This window comes from Zalophus californianus, chromosome 3, assembly GCF_009762305.2.
Source record: "Zalophus californianus isolate mZalCal1 chromosome 3, mZalCal1.pri.v2, whole genome shotgun sequence".
NCBI classification, from domain to species: domain Eukaryota; kingdom Metazoa; phylum Chordata; class Mammalia; order Carnivora; family Otariidae; genus Zalophus; species Zalophus californianus.
Window position 1 is genome coordinate 15,147,817 of NC_045597.1, and position 20,591 is coordinate 15,168,407.

At 46.2% G+C, this 20,591-nt stretch overlaps 1 protein-coding gene across 2 annotated transcripts in view; it reads right to left on the reverse strand.

Annotated features, from left to right (window-relative positions):
• Positions 1-19,220, reverse strand: part of CLDN10 (claudin 10) — a 121,441-nt gene extending 102,221 nt beyond the window's left edge. The window contains exon 1 of one of the 2 annotated variants that reach the window (XM_027589916.1): positions 18,723-19,220. In XM_027589916.1, the coding sequence (XP_027445717.1) occupies positions 18,723-18,936 (214 nt within the window). In that variant the 5' untranslated portion in view covers positions 18,937-19,220. The remainder of the gene's footprint in view (positions 1-18,722) is intronic. The other variant, XM_027589917.1, reaches the window with a different exon arrangement.
• Positions 19,221-20,591: the final 1,371 nt, after the last annotated feature.

Genomic DNA, 20,591 nt, shown 5'->3' on the forward strand with positions numbered 1-20,591 from the left:
TATATTTATTTATTTTAGTGGGAGAGGGGCAGAGGGAGAGAGAATCTCACACAGACTCTGCACCGAGTGTGGAGCCCAATGCAGGGTTTGATCTCACAACCCTGAGATCATGACCTGATCCGAAACCTAGAGTCAGTCACTTAACTCACTGAGCCTCCCCAGCACCCCAAAGAATATTCAATTTCTTGTGTGGCCCCAGGGACTAGGCAGTTCAGAGCAAACTGTAGAGAAAGCAGGAAAGTCCCACCACCAGCAGAAAAAAATCAACTAGCCAGGGATTTCTGTAAAAGGACTTTTTTTTTTACTGGACTTGTAGGCTTGGAATTCAAACTTTTATTGTGAAGGGGGATGGAATTAGGTATCACACTTGCCCCCCAAATATCCTTTTGCATTTGAAAAATCACATACTGCATACAGAGCTAGACGGCAAAGATGCCGTCAATGTCTATTCACATTCACAAATTCTCACTGGAGTCGAGTTTTCCGAAGGGAACTGGCACCCTGACAGCCTCCCTGCATCCCTACATCCCCTTTCATCCTCCTCTATGCCCACACCGCCCCCCTCTACTACTATCACCCCTGAACCTCTAAGATGAGGCCAGACTGCAGAATGGGCACTATTGTCCTTCCCAGCCTGCAATCAACCCCCAAAAAGGGTGGGGAGAGAGAGAGAGAGAGAGAGGAGCCCAAGGCCAAGACCTGGTCCCAGCATCAGCCTTCCTTAAATTGTCAGAGAGGACTGCAGGGTCCTGGCCCAATATGGCACCAACATGAACCATATCCTGACTTCGCCGTCCTGGCTGCGCATGCATTTTGTGGGAAATACCTACCCACAGGTGAACTGAAATTGCTACCAGTGTGGGGATCCTTCGGACAGCCTATCCACAGTTAACACAGAGAGGGAGGAGAGAAGGAGACAGGGTAGAGACAGGGACATCCGAGGCCAGCAGGAGTGGGAATCTGACCTTGAGGGAGAAACTATGGCACTGGAATTCTAAGTGGGAGGAGCCTATGCACAGCAGTGTTGTTGGGAGAGGTATGCAGGGGGCCTCTTCTAGAAGCCATATCCGCATAGCAAACATAGGATAACAGCAGGTAGATGAGGAGATAATTATAAGCACCACCAGGGAAGCTCAGAAATATCGAGAGTGGGGCCCCCGAAAAAGTCCGGTTCTTGCCTGGACTCCACTTGAATTGGGGCATAAATGTTTCGGTGATAGCATTGGTCCTCACAGGCTGCTGTGGTGGAGAACATAACTTTTACATATGGGAAAAATAAACTCAAAGATATGAGATATAAGAGTGGTTACAAAGTAATACATACATACATACATACATACTGATTAAAGGAAGAGTCAAGATTTATACGTGGGAAGAGAAGAAGACCCATCAGCTAAGTTAGTAATAAAAGATCATCACAAATACTTTAAGAAGCTAAGGAGGTGCAGTGGAGTTGCAGGGTATGTGTGGTTGGGGAACCAGGTAACTAAGAAAATCCTGACAGGAAAAAAAAATTCCGGGAAGGAAATAACTTATTGTTAGAAAACGATTTCCACTCCTCATCTCAACCATTTGACTTCAAATAAAGTAAGACATGTAAAAGCAGGACTTTTTCCAAAGCAATCATCCTCAGACCCGTTTTGGAATACAGATAACCCAAATGACACCCAGCTATCTCCAGAAGGTTGGCACTTGCAATTCAGGCTGCTTTCAGTAAATGCGCTTTATGTTTACCTTGCACTTTCTACCGAGTTGCTCATAACACCCAGAAACTTGAGCCATCACAGAAATGGCCGAGCGGTCCAGCCACTCTTCAGAAGCAAGCAGCTGAGGAGCTGGAGAGGTCTTTTTTTTCTGCTGACGGTGGTCGTGCATGGCTGGATGATTTATGGACAAGACTAGCAGCCGCATCCATATCTCAAAGTCATTAATTACCAAGAGGAGGACTCAGCCCAGAACCACTCAGAGGATAGAAAATCCTCAGAGAGTACATCTGTTCAAATGTTCAGAATAACCAGAGTCATCTTTATCATATTCTGATTTCTCAGTTCACCTTTCAAACATACGCTGTTTTCCACGAGCCAAAGGGAACACTGGGAATGGTCCTGAGATTTTTCATAATGTGAACATCTGAGTGAAAGGACCAGATGTGATCTTAGAAGGAAGGAAAACAAGACCAGGAAGAAGCCTAGGGATTAAGGAAATGTCCCAAATTTCAAAACGGTACATGCCAGAAATTACCATTGGTCAGCTTGGTAGCAATTGCACCCCAGGTAAATTCTAGAATAGATCATTGAAGAGATGGGTGTAAAGCTCTTACTAAAGAAAGAAGCTCCCATCGGGAACAAGCATGATTCCTGAGAGCAAGAAATGCCATATTAGACCCTCTTGTGATGAGTTTCCTAAGATGCCTTACAACTTCTCTCATGTTATGCTTTTGGATAAGGAGAAATGTGAGTCTGGTAACCAACCAGATAGACTCAGTTATGGTACCACGGATGGTGAACCAGCCCCTGTGGTCCTATCCTTGCAACCATTCCTTCAACCCAACAAAAATTCACTAATTCAGCATGCACCTATACAGCACAGATTTTGTGCAGGGTACTCTTTTAGGCAAGGGATAGAGAGACACGGCTCAATCTCTGTTTTCACGGGGTTTATAATCTAGTGGTGGGAAAGGACAAGTACATGAGTAACCCCCATACAAGCCAGAGAAACAAAAATCACAATAAGGAAAATACCAAGTGCAATGGGGTGGGGGGGTGGATGGAGAAAAAGGTCCCTTCTGGTTAGGAGATTAAAAAGGCTTCGCATGAGAGGTGGCATTTGAGGTGGAGGTTGAAGGGAGAAGGACACAGGGGGTGATGAGGAAAGGCATTTGCCCAAACAGCGTGAGCACGGGCACAAACTAGGAAAAAGATTACACACAAAGTCTAATCTGGTCGCAGCAGGAAGACTCGGAAGGGAGTCAGCACTGCTGTGGCGCCTTCCTCTCGCCGGGAACTAGCTACGGGGTGTCCTTGGTGGGTAGGCAATCCACTGGCTTCTGGAGCCACAGCCTGACATTTGAATTCTGCCATGGCCACCACCTTAGCCATGAAATTGAGCAAGTTATGGAACTTCTCTAAACTCCAGTTACCTCATCTCGAGAATGGATGGGACTATAGTGCCTACCTCAGAGGGTCCTTCTGGGGATTCAGTGAGACGCTGCGTAGCGTGGGGCCTGGCATGGAGTAAGTGCCCCCTGAAGGCAGCTGAATAAAGCAAGGAAGCGAGGATGTGCAGCCATCCTCCCAGATTTGGAATTCTGGGGCAGGAGTGAGGGAGGGTGGGAGATGTCTTCGCCTCTACAGAAGGAAATCCCACAGAGACCACAGGGAATATGCTGAAGGTTTTTGGATGATGCTAAGCTGGGAGAGTGGCTAATATAAAGACTACCGCGTCAGGATTCGAAGCAGTCTTAAAAGGCTAGAATTGGGGCGCCTGGGTGGCTCAGTCGGTTAAGCGGCTGCCTTCAGCTCAGGTCATGATCCCAGGGTCTTGGGATCGAGCCCCGCATCGGGCTCCCTGCTCAGTGGGAAGCCTGCTTCTCCCTCTCCCTCTGCTGCTATTCTCCCTGCTTGTGCTCTCTCTGTCAAATAAATAAATAAAACCTTAAAAAAAAAAAAAAGGCTAGAATTGCAGCTTGGAGCAAACAACAATAATATTAAGCTAACTCCTATATCAACTCCTCTAACCTTTCTCAGGGAAGATACTGTTATCAGCCTCCTTTTAAAGATAAGGAAACTGAAACAGAGAGGTTAAGTAATAGACCAAGGTCACACAGCAAGTAATGGCAGATCTGCGATCTGAGTAGAAGTCAGGTTTCAAGGTCTACACTCTGACAGGAAGGGAGGAAAGGAAAGGGGAAGGGGAAGGAAAGGAAAGGAGGGGAGTGATCATTATGGAGTCACAATGTGCCAGAACCCAGATTCCACCTGAGGGAGTACTTAGCAAGCTAGAAGACCCCAAAGGTTAGGCGACTGAAAGTATATCTAGTAGACAATGAGGACAGTGTGGTGGTTGGTTGTAATCCGGGGCCGTGAGAGGCACTGAGGATGAGGCCAGAAGCCAAGTTTTCTCTGCTCCAGTGTGAAATACTCCTTATTCTGGTGCTGATGAGCGGAAATCCTCAACTGTTCCTGTGCAGTAGATCCACATTTTTTTTCCTTTGAGAGAGAAAGAGCGCGCACACACACACACACATAAGCAGAGTGCAGGGACAGAGAGAGAGAGAGAGAGAGAGAGAGAGAGAATCTCAAGCGGACCCCACAATGAGTGCACAGCCCCACTCGGGGCTTGATCTCACGACCCTGAATTCACGACCTGAACCGAAACCAAGAGTTGGACGCTTAACCAACAGAGCCACCCAGGCGCCCCTGTGGATCCGCATTTCTGTCTGTGAACACTTTGGTCTCTAAGTCTGGCTTTTGACTCTGCTGGCTATTATGTATATGTGTGAGGTTCGCGTGGTGAGTGGTGTGTGGGTGCAGTTTGGTGTGGAGCCTGCATGGTTGTATATGGGTGTATGGGTGTCTATGAGTGTGTGGTACCTGCATGGTGAATGTGAGTCTGTGTGTGTGTGTGTGTGTGTGTGTGTGTGTGAGAGAGAGAGAGAGAGAGAGAGAGAGAGAGAGAGATGTGTAGAGGTGTCTGCATGGTGAGAATGGTACAGATGTGTACTTAGCTGGAGAACCACCTGTGTCTACATGCATGTGCCCACGTGGTATGAGCACTCTAGTGTGAATCTGCTTTAGAAGTCTAGGGGAACTGGACCACAAGCTGGATGGCTCGCCACCCTGGGCAAAGGAAGACCCTCGCCTCCACCCCGCCCCTCCCCCACTCCCAGTAAGAATTAATGAAGGCACTGGAAGCAGAAGCAGAAAGAACAGGACAAAGCAGAGGCGACATTACTGCACCCACAAGAACCTGGGCACCCCCTACAGGATAGAATTGGAGCTGTAGCTGGAATAGGAAGTTTCGAGGGGAAAGCGTTACCTTCTCTCAGGCTCAAAACTCTGCCAGTCCTAACTTGAATCTGGGATAGAGGTTGTCAGTAGGATAACATGGGTATTTTCCCAGATGATATAAATGGATCCCAGATAATTCTACAACAGTGTCGGCTGGTCCCTCTTTGTGGCTCCACCCCCTACCAAGGCCACGCCCAACTGTTTGCATTCCCCTTTGTTAACTAGGATGTGTATTCCTGCTTCATTCCTTCCCACCTGCTTCTCCTTCCTCCACAAACGCTCACAGCTTGGAGACATACGCCAGTAGTTCTTCCCAGGGAATAGGGTGGGAGAAGAGCACGTTCTGGTGAGGGAGCAGAAACAGGACGCAGATGAGTTGAGTCCAGAGCTTCGGGTCAGAGAAGGCATTGGGTCAGGGCTGAGCAGCTAGGCAGGCTGGAATTAGCAGGCAGGACAGTTATAAGACAGATCTACTGTCTGGAACCCAAACATTAGCGGGCAGAACAAAGTGAGGAGTCTGAGGTCCAGGTTTAAACAGGAGAGAGGGCGTCAGCTGATCTCCAGGAACTGGGAGGCTGAGCAAAGCAGTAAGAGCACAGAGCCTGGGCACAGAGCCAAGGAAGGATCTCGACACAGCAGAGAATCAGTTTCGTGGGGACATTTATAGGAGCCCTACAGAGCGGGCTGAAACCCCCAGATAAGGCTGGCTCGGTGTTTGCTCGTGGATTAAATGAGAACATCTGGCTGTAGTAAGATAGAAGACAGCCTTCATTTCCCTCTGCCCCTCTTGCCAAAATTCCACATTTTGTGTTCTAGAGAAAATCAGTCTCCCAATAGGATGGCTGGTCTGGTTTATATACATGGACTATATTTGGTACACATGAACCAAAAATATTGATCCAAAGAAAGTTAGTTAAAAGCAGGACTTGTCCTCGCATATCCCCCAGCCCCCATCCCTTAGCTTTATGCCTGGGCTTAGAAGTCATTCCGTCCCTGGCAAGGGTTAGGTGGCATCCCTTGCATTTGCTCAGGACCCTTTAAAATATTAATTTAGGTGGAGAATTATATATTTATTATATTAACTCTAACATATATTAAATACATTGGTTTAAATAACATTAATACCACATATATAACATTTACTAGTTTAACCAGTGTTCCCTTCTAGGGCAAAGACAAAGTCGTCTTATTGCTGTGTTCCCAAGTGCCCAGCACAGAGCCCAACAGTTGTCCAAAAATATTTAAGTCAGTAGCAAATCAGGAAGATTGGTGCTTAAATATTTCTTTCTCTTTCGACACGTTCATAGAATCTCAGATTTCAAACTGGAAATGGCTTTAGAGATTACCTATTCTATCTTCCCAGCCAGTGCTGGGATTATTTCTACTACCATTTTAGCAGAGAATCATCAGTCTCCCCTGGATACTTCTAGCCAGTTTTTTTTTTTTGTTTTTTTTTTTGAGAGAGACAGCACGTGTGCAAGAGTAGAGGGAGAGAGAATCTCAAGCAGACTCCTGCTGAGCACAGAGCCGGACAACGGGGCTTGATCTCAGGACCTTGAGATTATGACCTGAGCTGAGACCAAGAGTTGGACGCTTAACTGACTGAGCCACCCAGGTGGCCCTCTAGCCAGTTCTTTGTGGGACAACCTATCCCATTCTAGGGCAGCTCCTAAAGAAGTTTCTTCTTCATAGTGCCTCTAAATCTGATTCCATAGCAAAGTTTACCCTGTGGTGCTACTTGTCTCTTTCCCACTCCCCCTCCTTGACCATATTCTTTCCCTTTGTTTTCCAGGTGCAAATAATTGCCCACGTGAATTTATCTCAAGATCCCTCATCTTCCAATTCACCGTCCCCTAGAATCAGTGAACGCGGTTTCTGTCCCGTCCCTTAAAATACAGTGCCCAACACCAGCACTATGCAATTTAACTACAGAAAATAGTGGGCGGGGGGGGGGGGGGCTACTGCCTCCTCATTCCGACATTCTTAGGCTATTGATGGTGGCTCGGATTGCATTAATCTTTCCCCCTGCTCTGCAAGCAGCTTTCTCTGTCAGTGCCCATCAGGTCTCCCGGCAGGGGCACTCAGGGCCGTCCTGACACCCCTTGTCCCTCACAAGTCACCCCACTGCTGGGTTACCAGTTCTCCCTCTAAATATCTTCTAGGCCTGTTCCTACTGCTGTCCCCTTGGTTCAGGTTCTAACAGGATCTTTCCTGCTAGATCTTTCCAAAATGCGGGCCCTATCGGGTACGCTCTGCTCAGCATGTCTCACTAGCCTTCCAGCTCCCCCTTCTTCATGACCTTCCTCATAGAGCTCACAGGCCCCTTGGCAAGCTCCCCCTTCCCGGCACCTGCAGGCTGATTTTTCACATCTCCCTGGACAACTTCGGGTTCAGCCCCTGCACAATGCTTGCTGTTCCCTCAGGCCCTTGGTTCCCTCCTGCTCTAAGGCCCTTGCCTTCTGTACCAGACACGGCTCTAGATGCTCCACGTGAAGGAACGCACTTAATTCTCACCACCACCCCCGAAAGGAGAGGATATTATTCCCATTTTACAGATGGAAGAGCTCATGTGTCAAGCATTTTGCCCAGAGTCCTGCAGTTAATAATTTGTAGAGCTGCCTGAGTCCCCGTAGTCTGAAATGGCCTCCCCGGCTTTCTCCTGGGCAAACTTCCACCCATCTTTTTTTTTTTTTCTTTAAGATTTTATTTGTTTGACAGAGAGAGAGACAGCGAGAGAGGGAACAGAAGCAGGGGGAGTGGGAGACAGAGAAACAGGCTTCCCGCTGAGTAGGGGGCCCCCACTCGGGGCTCGATCCCAGGACCCTGAGATCGTGACCTGAGCCGAAGGCAGACGCTTAACGACTGAGCCACCCAGGCGCCCCACCACCCATCTTTCAAGATGGATCCAGCGCCAGTTCCTCTGGGAAGTCTGCCTACCCCGCTGAACTTTACCACCAGATAGCACTTATCATGCTGAGCTAATTGTTTGCTAAATGACTGTCAGCACACCCACTGAGGATAGGCTTCTGTCCTTGACTCACTCAGTCCCCAGACCTATATTCTGTGCCAGAAATCTAATGAATGCTTTGATGAAGGCACTCATTAGTGAATAAGTGAATTAACTATTTACAGGGTTCCTTTGTGCCTGTCATATGGCAGCACAGCGGGTTGCCAAAATGTCAACCTTTGGTAATCAATTTTTCCTGTAATACATACAAAAACCTGGCCAAAGCCTAATTGTGAAACCAGCTGGCTCCTGAAAGGCGGCTTAATTATCCCGAGTTCATTGAAGAGCAATAGAGCTTTCCGAATGCTCTGGAATGACCTAAAAATGCACGGCAGCAGCACAGTTCTGAAATGGCTAGCTCCAGCATTCCAGTTTCCCCAGAAAATGTCCTTTGAGTGTGTCTCCCTGAGGAGGAAAGATAGTCTAAGGCAGGGAAACTGCGCAGAGGACACTCGATAGAGCTGATTTGTCGCATGTGTGGTCAGTTGGGCAATGAGCAGACCGAGGAGCAGTGAACCCTGTGAAAAATAAACCTGAACCCTTTCCACACAAAATATTTACCAGGAGAAAACAAGTCCTGAAGATCAGATAAGCATGTGAAGCCCTACGGAGAAGTGGAATAGCAGAGCACCTGCCTGGTGCCCCTACGTATGCAAACACCAAAGGAGCTGGTATCCATACTGAATTAACCATCACCGTTCCTATCGGCGTCATTCTCGGTGCTCGGCTTCCGCAGCCTTGCTGTGGCAGGTGGGGGAGAGGGAGACTGCCCTCCGGGGCTAACCAATTCTCAGAGATAACAAACAAGTCACCTTCCAAATGCAAATCAACACGTCCAAAGCCCACACCCTCCCCCCCCCCCCCCCCCCCCCCCCCCGCCGCCCAACTACTTTCTTTGTCAAGCTTTCACACAGCGAGGCTCTTCCTCTGCCCTAATCAACCCAGGACCAGGTATGGACAGTTTCGGACAGGCCCTACACCCCAGAGCCCACTGAGGTTATTCTCGCTAGCCACTCCTGAAACTGCTGAGCCTGATTGCTCTGCCTCGTCCCTTCCTTCCCAGGAAAACCACAGTGAAGGCGTCGGCCATGCTCTCCTCTCGCTCCTGCCCACCCCCCACCCCCGCCCCTTACTGGCTCTGGCACTTTCCCAGTGGCCTGGTGTGGGGAGCCAGGCCTCCTGCTTCTAGGGATCTGTGAATATAAAAACTTCTTCCTTCATGACAGCATTTTGTGTCTGTGTCTTACCATCCCTGGCTAAAATTCCAACATTTTATTTTTATTTTAAAGATTTTATTATTTATTTGACAGAGAGAAGAGAGCGTGTGTGTGAGCACACAAGCAGGGGGAGTGGGAGAGGAGGCAGGCTCCCGTGCCCAGCAGGGAGCCCGATGCGGGGTCCTGGGATCATGACCCGAGCTGAAGGCAGACGCCTAACCAACTGAGCCACCCAGGCGCCCCCAGCTACATTTTAAAACATACTAGCCGGGGGGCGCCTGGGTGGCTCAGTCGTTGGGCATCTGCCTTCAGCTCAGGTCATGATCCCAGGGTCCTGGGATCGAGCCCTGCATCAGACTCCCTACTCGGCGGGGAGTCTGCTTCTCCCTCTCCCACTCCCCCTGCTTGTGTTCCTGCTCTCACTATCTCTCTCTCTGTCAAATGAAGAAATAAAATCTTTAAAAATATATATAAAGATGAAAACTTTAAAAAAAAAAAAAACATACTAGCCGGGCGCCTGGGTGGCTCATTCGGTTCAAGTATCTGCCTTCAGCCCAGGTCATCTCAGGGGGCAGCCTGCTTCGCCCGCTCCCTCTGCTGCTTCCCCCGGCTTCGTGCTCTCTCTCTCTCTCTCTCTCTCCCCCAAATAAACAAATAAATAAGTCTTAAAATAAATAAATTAAATATATAATCTATTTCATGTAATAGGACTATTTTCCTTGATCATTCCACAAACTTTTGAAGTATTAACTAGATACCCTTCTCACCCTCCTCATCCTACAGATAAAAAAGGGAAAGTGAATTTAAGTGACTTACACAAGGTCATACAAAAATTTGTGGCAATTTCCTGGCTAACGGTAAGGTCATTCCCCAAACAGCTGGGCATAGGGGAAATATGCAATTCTGGAATCATTATATCATTTCCTGTCCTGTCTCCTGTCAACTGTTTCTGCCAGAAATGTCAATAATGACCTGTTTTCACGAAGCAATAGAAGCTGGTCAGAATTAATGCTATAGAGTTAGATGTCTTTCCTAAATGTAGTTATAAAATCTGGACTAAAGAGGGCAGGAGATACTCTATTAAAAAACAAACAAACAAACAAAAAACCTACAGAAGACTAAGAAAAAAGTCTATGAGAAAGTCATGCATACATTTGAGTATATGATAAACTGATTTATTTTCAATAAAACCTGTATAAATGCTTTAAAAAAATTAGTGGCAGAGCTGGGCCTCAAATACAGCTTTGGCAGCTAGTACAAAATGCTGAAGATTTCCCCTCAAAATCTGTAGACAGCCATACAAAGTTACAAATACGTTCCCCTGTGAGCCTCAGTTACTTTGTCCATATAATGGGGGCTATAGAATACCATCTTTTGGATAAAAGTAATTATGTGAAAGCACTTTGTAAAATGTGAAGGTGATTCAAACCAATATATTAAACTGTCACAAAGTTTTTCCCAGTCCTTAGGGCTAGCAATATTTGAGTAAATCTTTATCCTTTTTTGGCTGCCTAATCTTGGTTTGGTGAAGCTCTACCTCCCTGAGTGGGGCAGAAAGTGGATTTTTTTCCTCTCCATTTCCAGCAGATGCAACATGTGACTGTTGTAAGGAACATGTCCCCACATGTGTAGCGAGAACCTGACTTCTGAGTGCAACATGGTCTCACCTTATGAGGTCTAACAAATCCTAAGCATAACCGGTGTGCGTCTGATGAGCACAGTATTCTTTGCATCATTATAAATATGACCTAGGGTTCAGTGGCTCCCGTCTAGTAAGCTTCAGATGCCAGGAAGCAGCTACAGTGGTCCCAGCTGGAAGCAAATTGATGGAACAAAGTCACGCCCCTACCATTGAGATGTGAACTTTCTCAGTGCTGAAAGACTTACAGCAAGGAGTGCTGCTACCCTCAGTTGAGTGTCTCCGCCTGGCATTGTAAAAGGCATTTCCCTCTGCTATCTTGGTTAATCACCATGCAGCAGGTAAGAAAATTGAAGCCCAGGGAAATTAAGACCCTTAGTTAGTAAAGGGTGAGTCCTTTAGACCCAAAGTCCAAGCTCTAACCAGGAAGGATTTCTCAAAATTTGAATCTGCATAGGAGGGAGACACCTGGAGATGTTCAAACGCAGATTTTGATTCAGTAGATCTGTGGCAGAGCCCGAGAGTTTGCGTTTCTAGCAAGCTCTCAGGTGATACAGATGCTGCTGGTCTGAGGACCATCCTTTAAGAAGCAAGGCTCTAAATCAGTACGTGTCTTGGGGCGCCTGGGTGACTCAGTCGCTTAAGCTCCCCATCGGGCTCCCTGCTCAGCGGGGAGCCTGCTTCTCCTTCTGCCTCTGCCCCTCCCTGCCGCTTGTTTTTTCTCTCTGTAAAATAAATAAATAAAATCTTAAAAAAAGAAGTTTAGGGGCGCCTGGGTGGCTCTGTCTTTAAGTGTCTGCCTTCGGCTCAGGTCATGATCCCAGGGTGCTGGAATCGAGCCCCGCATCGGGTTCCCTGCTCTACAGGAAGCCTGCTTCTCCCTCTCTAACTGTGTCTCTCTGTCAAATAAATAAAACCTTTAAAAAAAGTTTAAAAAAATCAGTATGTGTCTTGAAAAATGCCTCTTGCATCTCATAAAAAACACCCACGGCTCTCCTTTTAAGCATTTCCCTAGGGCCTTCTCCCTTTGCTAGAGCTTGGTGACACAACAGGAGATTCCCTCTGCATCTCTTAAATGTTACAATTTAACTCCATGAACAACGCCTTCCATTTGTTCAATCCGCAAACCTTTCTTGAGCGCCTGCTAAGAGCCAGCCACAGTGGTGGGTACCGAGAATACCAGGATCAATCACATCAGGTCCTGGCCCCAGGGAGACTATTAACGGAGACAAACAGTTTTGAAATCTCCGGTGCTTCCATGAAGGAATGCCCTGCAACATACGGACGTAGAATTCTAGACTTATCGTGGCTGCTTTGGCTCTGGCGTCACCTTCACAGCATCATGGGCACCTTTCAGCACTACACATTCCATTGCTCTTGGCATAGAGACAATTTTATGGTGGCTCATCGTGTCCAGATTCTACTGTGAAAATGTAGTTCACCTATCTCGCGTCAGTATGCATATGAAATTGTCATTTTTTTTTTGGTTGGGGCAAAAACATGTCAAACGTTTCTTGGGCTTATTTTAGGGGTGAAAACTGCCCAATACAAAACTTGAGTTTTTCTATATGATTTTAAATAACTTTATATGCACTTGGAACATGGCAAGAAAGTAAATCTAAAATTAAAATTAACGTTAGCTTCATTTTATTTTTATTTTTTTTTAAGATTTTGTTTATTCATTTGCCAGAGAGAGAGAGAGCACAAGCAGGGGGAGCGGCAGGCAGAGGGAGAAGCAGGCTCCCCACTGAGCCAGGAGCCCCAAGCAGGACTTGATCCCAGGACCCTGGGATCACGACCTGAGCCGAAGGCAGATGCTTAACCACCTGAGCCACCCAGGTGTCCCAACTTTAGCTTTAATTAATGAAATTAAACCTCAGAAAGCAGTCAGAATCTTAGCAAATGGATACCTCTCCTGAGATGAAAGGGAAATGCCTTCCAAGAGTGCAGAGATCTCTCAAATGTGTTATTTGTGAAATATTTTGGAAGGCTTTAAATCACTAAAGTCAATCTTCCCTCACTGGTAAGGTAGTTTTTATTTATTATCACTGTTTGAGATGTATTTACTGTTAATCATAGACTAAGGCACACATATCAACTAGCAAGAAATCTAGTTATGACCTCGATGGCTCCCAGCTATTCCCTCTATGTGAATAAACACTCACAGAAAACTTTTCTCTAGCAAATGCCATTCCTTTACGCCCCATTCTTTTATTTATTTGACAGAGAGCGAGCACAAGCAGGGGGAGCAGGAGGGGGAGAAGCAGGCTCCCTGCTGAGCAAGGAGCCCGATGCGGGACTCGATCCCAGGATCCTGGGATCATGACCCGAGCCGAAGGCAGACGCTTAACCGACTGAGCCACCCAGGCGCCCTCTTTATCCCAATTCTTATGGCATGGCTGTTAAGGGGATGGGGGGAGAGAGGTGGAGGAGATAGGTAGGGAGAACAGAAGAAGGTTCATGCTCCTATAGGCAGCCAGCATCATTTGACTGCCAGCTTCCAGAATAACGTTTGATTTCATTCATGACCTTTACTTGGTCATTACTCATCGAGTCATTTGAGGTCCTTTGAACCTATCTCCACCCAGATGCAGATAAGATTCTAAGCAGGAACAGGAAGCCAGCTAAGATAATAGATAACAGGAGAAAAAGGAGTAATCTCATGAGCAATTATGTCAAGGAGCCTTTTATAGCCGTAATTCTTCCGTGAACTACCCTGAGGTGGTGAAGCCTTGAGAAGCCCTGCAATTGAACTTCAGGTTGAAAGATACTTCAGGGACTCTTGGAGGGGCGCCTGGGTGGCTCAGTCATTAAGCGTCTGCCTTCAGATCAGGTCGTGATCCCAGTGTCCCGGGATCGAGCCCCACATCGGGCTCCCTGCTCCACGGGAAGCCTGCTTCTCCCTCTCCCACTCCCCCTGCTTGTGTTCCCTCTCTCGCTGTGTCTCTCTCTGTCAAATAAATAAATAAAATCTTAAAAAGAAAAAACTTTAAAAAAGGACTCTTGGAGTCCAGCTCTCTCAATTCGCGGAGAAAGCAATTTATGAATGAGACACAGGGAGATTCATTTGCAAAGTCAAGGTCTTGGTGGCTAGTTAATAAAAGAGTCAGCGTTTTGGGCACCTGGGTGGCTCAGTAGGTTAAGCGTCTGCCTTCAGCTCTCAGGTCATGATCTCAGGGTCCTGGGATTGAGCCCCACGTTGGGCTCCCTGTTTAGCGGAGAGCCTGCTTCTCCCTCTCCCACTCCCCCTGCTTGTGCTCTCTCTCTCTCTCTCTCAATAAATAAGTAAAATCTTTAAAAAAAAAAAAAGAGTTTGAAGTTCAGCCCGCTGAATTGCAATTCAGTGATCTTCCTTTTTGTTGCCTGAGTCCATGTCCTGAATCATTCCATTCACCCCACGCTGGCCTTCCTCCACAAGTACAACTTTGCCCTCATCGGGAACCATCTGTCTCCTTCATTATTTTGTTGTTCAGCCATGTTGCAAACATCTATCCAGAGCACCCCTGTGTGCCAGGAGCTCAAGGAGAACCCCTTGACGGTCCGGGTCCCTGACCACAAAGCCGCTGCAGTCCCTCCTTGTAGCAACACTTTCTGGACCGAGGCTTCCCTGTCAGAAATGACTGCTTCCCTCCCTAGGAGAGATGCTTGGCTTTCATAGTTGAAATATCACTATTAACGGCGACATGAGAGAGGGACAAAACATGACAGAACTAGAGAAGCAGCCTATGGTGGATACTGCACCTCAAGACAGTGATGGGCTTTTAAAATTGAGTCAAGCAGCAGGCCAGCCACGATGGGGATGGAATTACATGCATCCCTGGGGTATTTTCCTCCAATTCATTCCACAGAACTATAGTCAAGGAGGGCCTGTATTTTTCACCATAACTGTAAATGCTCTTGTCCAGAGAGGCACTGGCTCACATCCGATCTTTAAAGGCTCTAGTCACTATTAACGCACATGAGTCCCTAAAACGCCACAGCTACACTGGGACATCTGAGGGGGGGTTGAAACAAGAAGGTAGGACTCTGGCAGTGAGGTTGTGTAACCAGCAAGGCAAAAAAACAGACCAACAAAACCCCTGGCTCTGTTTTTCTTTCTTAAAGAAGGCTTAATCGGACCTAAGTCTAAGAAGATTTGTCTCAAGTTGACATTGTAGGCTTAAACAGTTCATTCTTTTACAACACGATATACCCATTTTCATTCCTCACTGGCTTCTGAGTTCTGTTCTCATGTGGAATTATTGTGTTGTCAGAGAGCCTGCTGGCATTGAGCCTTCCCCAACACCCCCACTGTTCTGTTTTCCAATAGGAGTAAAGGAAAAGCCACCAGCATCGTCAGCAATGACTCCGCGTGAATAAGAAAATCCCAATGTGGGCCCCCGTTTCCTTTGGAAACATGAATCAGTGTTCCTGATGTTGAAAATAGATTTCTCTAGCAACTTGTTTATTTTATAAAGATTTTGATTCAGGATGAAGAATGGGGAGAGATTATGTTAAATTAATTTTACATGTTCTAATCAAAGCATTGTCAGTGGACCATAGTTTTTAAATTACCTCTCATGTGCAGGGTACACAGCAGGTAGAGAACACATTATCTTTAATATAGAAAAGCAGAATCAGGGGGATAAAATTTTAAGGGGGGAAGATTTTTTCAGCCACCATGAACTATATAGTAATTGTAACATCTTACTCCCTGTTTTCTAAGATGCATTTGGGGAAGTAGCTATTGGAGTTATACGGAAATCTACCACGGTCCTTTAACCCACTTTGGAGCTAAGGTTGAATGTTAATTTTTCAAATAACTGGGTTTCACTAAGGAATATGGAGTAAAGGGTAATAAGACAAAATATTTTTTTAAAAGGATGAACCCAGGGTGCCTGAGTGGCTCAGCTGGTTAAGTGTCTGCCTTCGGCTCAGGTCATGATCCCAGGGTCCTGGGATCGAGTCCCACGTTGGGCTCCTTGCTCAGCAGGGAGCCTGCTTCTCCCTCTCCTCCCTACCTGTGCGTTCTCTGTCACTCAAATAAATAAAATCTTTAAAAACAAACAAACAAATAAATAAATAAAAGGATGAACCCAGGGGCGTTGGTGGCTCAGTCAGTTAAGCATCTGCCTTTGGCTCAGGTCATGATCCTAGGGTCCTGGAATCAAGCCCCACGTTGGGCTCCCTGTTCGGCAAGGGAGTCTGCTTCTCCCTCTCCTTTTGCCCCTCCCCCCTGCTCCTGCACTCTTTCTCTCTCAAATAAATAAATAAAATCTTAAAAAATAAAAAAATAAAAAATAAAAAGACAAACCCAGGGGCGCCTGGGTGGCTCAGTGGGTTAAGCGCCTGTCTTCGGTTCAGGTCATGATCCCAGGGTCCTGGGATGGAGCCCAGTGTCAGGCTCCCTATTGGGCAGGGGAGTCAGCTTCTCCCTCTCCCTCTGTCCCTGCGTGTGTTCTCTCTCTTGCTCACTCTCTCAAATAAATAAAATCTTTAAACATTTTAAAAAATTAGAATATTTAAAAAAAGGGGGGCACCTGGGTGGCTCAGTCGTTAGGCGTCTGCCTTCGGCTCAGGTCATGGTCCCAGGGTCCTGGGATCGAGCCCCGCATTGGGCTCCCTGCTCAGTGGGGAGCCTGCTTCTCCCTCTCCCACTCCCCCTGCTTGTGTTCCTGCTCTCGCTCTCTGTCAAATAAATAAAATCTTAAAAAAAAAAATTTAAAAAAAAAGATGAACCCAGTAGGGGTGCCTCGCTGGCTCAGTCAGTAGAGCATGTAACTCTTCATCTCAGGGTTGTGGGTTTGAGCCCCACATTGGGTGTGGAGATTACTTAAAAATAAAATCTTAAAAATAATTTCTCCTTAAAAAAAAAAAGATGAACCCAGTCAAGAACAAAGAACTACACTCACCCATGTGACATATCTTCTCCTTGCTGCCCAAGATAGGAGTGGACACAGGGGGCCATGGAGAGAGAAGAACCACAGAGATGTGCAGAATGACACCAGTGGTATCCACAACCCTCTTCTCCTTCTACAATCTCCCCTTGTGCCTAGAGAAACCTTCCAGAGGAGAAGGAGCAATTCTGAAATAGCCCAAAGTTGACAAGTTGGGACTGAAAAGAAATATAGCATTGGTTCTTCAAATGGGTGCTTAGGAAAGTTCGTTATTTGAGCACCTAAGTGGGCTACCCAAGCCTGAACATTTCCGTTGATTATCATCAGAATTCTCCTGGCTTTAACTAAGTATTCTCTCTTTATCCTTTGGCACAAATTGTGCACTAATGACGTGAATACTTGACACAAAATCCCATAAAATATTATGCTTTGGTAACTTCCTAGTTAAAATTTTCTCTCGTTTTCTTTACTGGGGCCAAGGTACAGTTTTGCCATTCGGTGGCGAAAAGACTATATTTTATAAAATACCAACGGGCAATATTTAACATAATAAACCCACAACTTACGGCAGATTTGTAAACGCATTAAACAGGCAGAAAGCAGAGGCAGATAGTGATTCTTAAAATGACATAAAAGCAAATAGTTGTTTCCCTGGAGGTATCCTGAGGTATGAAAAAGCCTTTAAAGAAAAAAAATTCCCTAAGATACATATACTTGTAATAGAGTTTCTAACATGCATAACGATGAAAGCTTGCTTACATATATTTTTAAAAAATAAAACCAAGTAAAAAGGCAAAGTTCATGGGCATTTTCTTTCACTTAGCTACTTTTTAAAATCTTGCTCTGCTATTTTATCATTAAATATGATTTAAAAAAATAGAAACCCCTCTATACACAGAACTTTTCCTCAGCGCTGTTCTTGTCATATGCTTCTATCACCCTAAATATATACATGAATATACACATATGCCACCTGCGTATGTACTTCATGCCCAGATGCCCCAGGAAATATAGGAACATGGGATAACCTGTGTATAGATTTCTCCATGATGTGAGACAAATTGAAACTAGCTGTTAAAACAGTCACTTCTGGGGGGTACCTGGGGGGCTGAGTCGGTTAAGCAGCTGACTCTGGATTTCGCCTCAGCTCATGATCTCAGGGTGATGAGACTGAGCCCCATTGTCAGGCTCCGTGCTCAGCGGGGAGTCTGCTTGAGATTCTCTCTCTCTCCCTCTGCACCCCCCTCCCGTGCACTCACTCTCTCTCTAAAACAAATAAATCTTTTTTTTTTAAGATTTTATTTATCCATTCATGAGAGACAGAGGGAGAGAGAGAAGCAGAGGGAGAAGCAGGCTCCCACGGAGCAGGGAGCCCGATGCGGGACTCGATCCCAGGACCCTGGGATCACGACCTAAGCCGAAGGCAGACGCCCAACCATCTGAGCCACCCAGGCGCCCAATAAATAAATCTTTAAAAATAAATAAAACAGGGCGCCCGGGTGGCTCAGTTGTTAAGTGTCTGCCTTCCGCTCAGGTCATGACCCCAGGGTCCTGGGATCAAGCCCCGTATCAGGCTCCCTGCTCAGCAGGAAGCCTGCTTCTCCCTCTCCCACTCCCCCTGCTTGTGTTCCCTCTCTCGCTATCTCTCTCTCTGTTGAAAAATTAATAAAATCTTTAAGAAAAAAATAAATAAATAAAACAGTCACTTCTGCCCTGTCCCTTGGAGTCTATCATTTGCATTAGGTACTTGTAAAAGATCCATGAAATTATTAACTTTCCTCTGCCATATGGAATACATGATTTCATTCTTTCAGCCCACATTCTGACACGTCATCCCTCCTAAGCCATTCCTGGCACTTTAATGAAACACTCAGTCTTTACAGAGTTAACAGCCCACTGTATGCAGCTGCTTCGGCACAGTGAGGGGAAAAGTTGACATTTTACTTCCACCCCAAACAAAGCCATTATATTTACCTTCTACTTTGAAGATAGTAAAGTGCGGTCGGCAATGGAAAGAACCCAACGCGTTACCTGCGCAGTTCATCCACAGACCCTGGTAAACCCAAGTGGCCGTTATCACTGACGATGCTCGAGTGGTCACTTTCCACTCATTGGAGGCGGTGGCCGCGACGAGAGCTCCAAACCCTCCAACGCCAAACACCAGAGCTGAGATCTGTGCCCTGGACATGTCTCTCTGCCTTCTCCAGTGACACCGTCCAGACAGAACGCTTTGGTGGGCCAGGCATGCAGCGGGCGACTGACGCTCGGACAGGTGTCACGGCAAGTTAATGCACATAGGGGACCGCATTTCATGCTCGGATGGCCTGCGGAAGGGCGGGATTCAGGATGAAGTCTGATTTACCGATGGCATTTTAAAGATCGCCTAAGATGATCTTTCTAATTTCCTACACGGAGATTTACTAAAATTTTGTAGATGGATTTTAAAGGTTTTGACTTCACAGATTTTTTTCTCCTGGCACCATAGTTAATGCTTAATTTTGTTAGCCTGAAGCTTAACGAACCATGCAACAACCAGATATTACAAAGTACAAATTATACAGTAACAGTGAAAGCTTATTTGACCAATTGCTTTAGTGTCGCATGCCTCTGGATCTATATAAATGGAATCGTATTGCAGATATTCTTTGACCTTGTTTTTTCACACATTATGTCCGTGGGATTCATCTGTGTTCAAGAATGTAGTTGTTCATTACATATTACAGCTGAGATATAGTACTTTGTTAAACGGATCTACTACAATCTACCCATTTTCCTGGAAATGAATGTGTTGCTTCTCCCCTGCCCCCACCTGCCCCCCTCTTGGTAGCAGTTGGAACAGCTGTAAAGGTTCTCAGGCATTTCTCTCTGTGCACCTGCGCAAGAGTTTCTCCAGGGTAATCTTAGAAACGGAACTGCTAGAAGTAGGAAATAAGTAGGAATTGCTCCTCCCACTTTATGGACAATACTAAACTGCCCTACTAAGAAGTTCTAGCAGGTTACCATCCCACTACCAGTGGGTGAGTCCCCATTGCCTCACTTCATAACATGTGATATTGGGGTGTTCTTAGAATTGCTGGGGTTTTTTGGGGGGTTGGCCACTCTGATGAGTGTAAAGGTATCACATTATCATGACTTTTGTATTTGTTGATTAATAATGAAGCTGAGCATATTGTCATGTATTTCTTGGTTCATTGTATGACATTTGTAGCTTTTGCTCATGGAATCCATTGAGTCGCTTGACTTTTTATAATTTCTTTCTTTTTAAGATTTTATTTGCTTGACAGAAAGAGAGAGAGCACAAGCCAGGAGAATAGCAGGGAGAGGGAGAAGGAGAAGCAGATTCCCTGCTGAACAGGGAGCTGGATGCGGGGCTCAATCCCAGGACCCTGGGATCATGACCTGAAGACAGATGCTTAACCGACTAAGTCACCCAGGCGCCCCTATAATTTATTTTTAGTTCTATATATATATATCCTGGCTAGTAATCTTTTTAAAAAAAAAAAAAGATTTTAGGGATACCTGAGTGGATCAGTTGTTAAGCGTCTGCCTTCGGCTCAGGTCATGATGCTCCTTGCTCAGTGAGGAGCCTGCTTCTCCCTCTCCCTCTGCTGCTCCCCCTGCTTGTGCTCTCTCTCTCTCTCTGACAAATAAATAAAAATCTTTAAAAAAAAAGATTTTATTAGAGAGCAAGAGCATGAGTGGGGGGGTGGGGGAAGGGCAGAGGGAGAGGGAGAAACAGACTCCAGGCTCAGTGGGAGCCATTCCAGGACCCTGATATCATGACCTGAGCCAAAGTCAGACACTTAGCCAACTGAGCCACCTAGGCGTCCCTGGATAGTAATC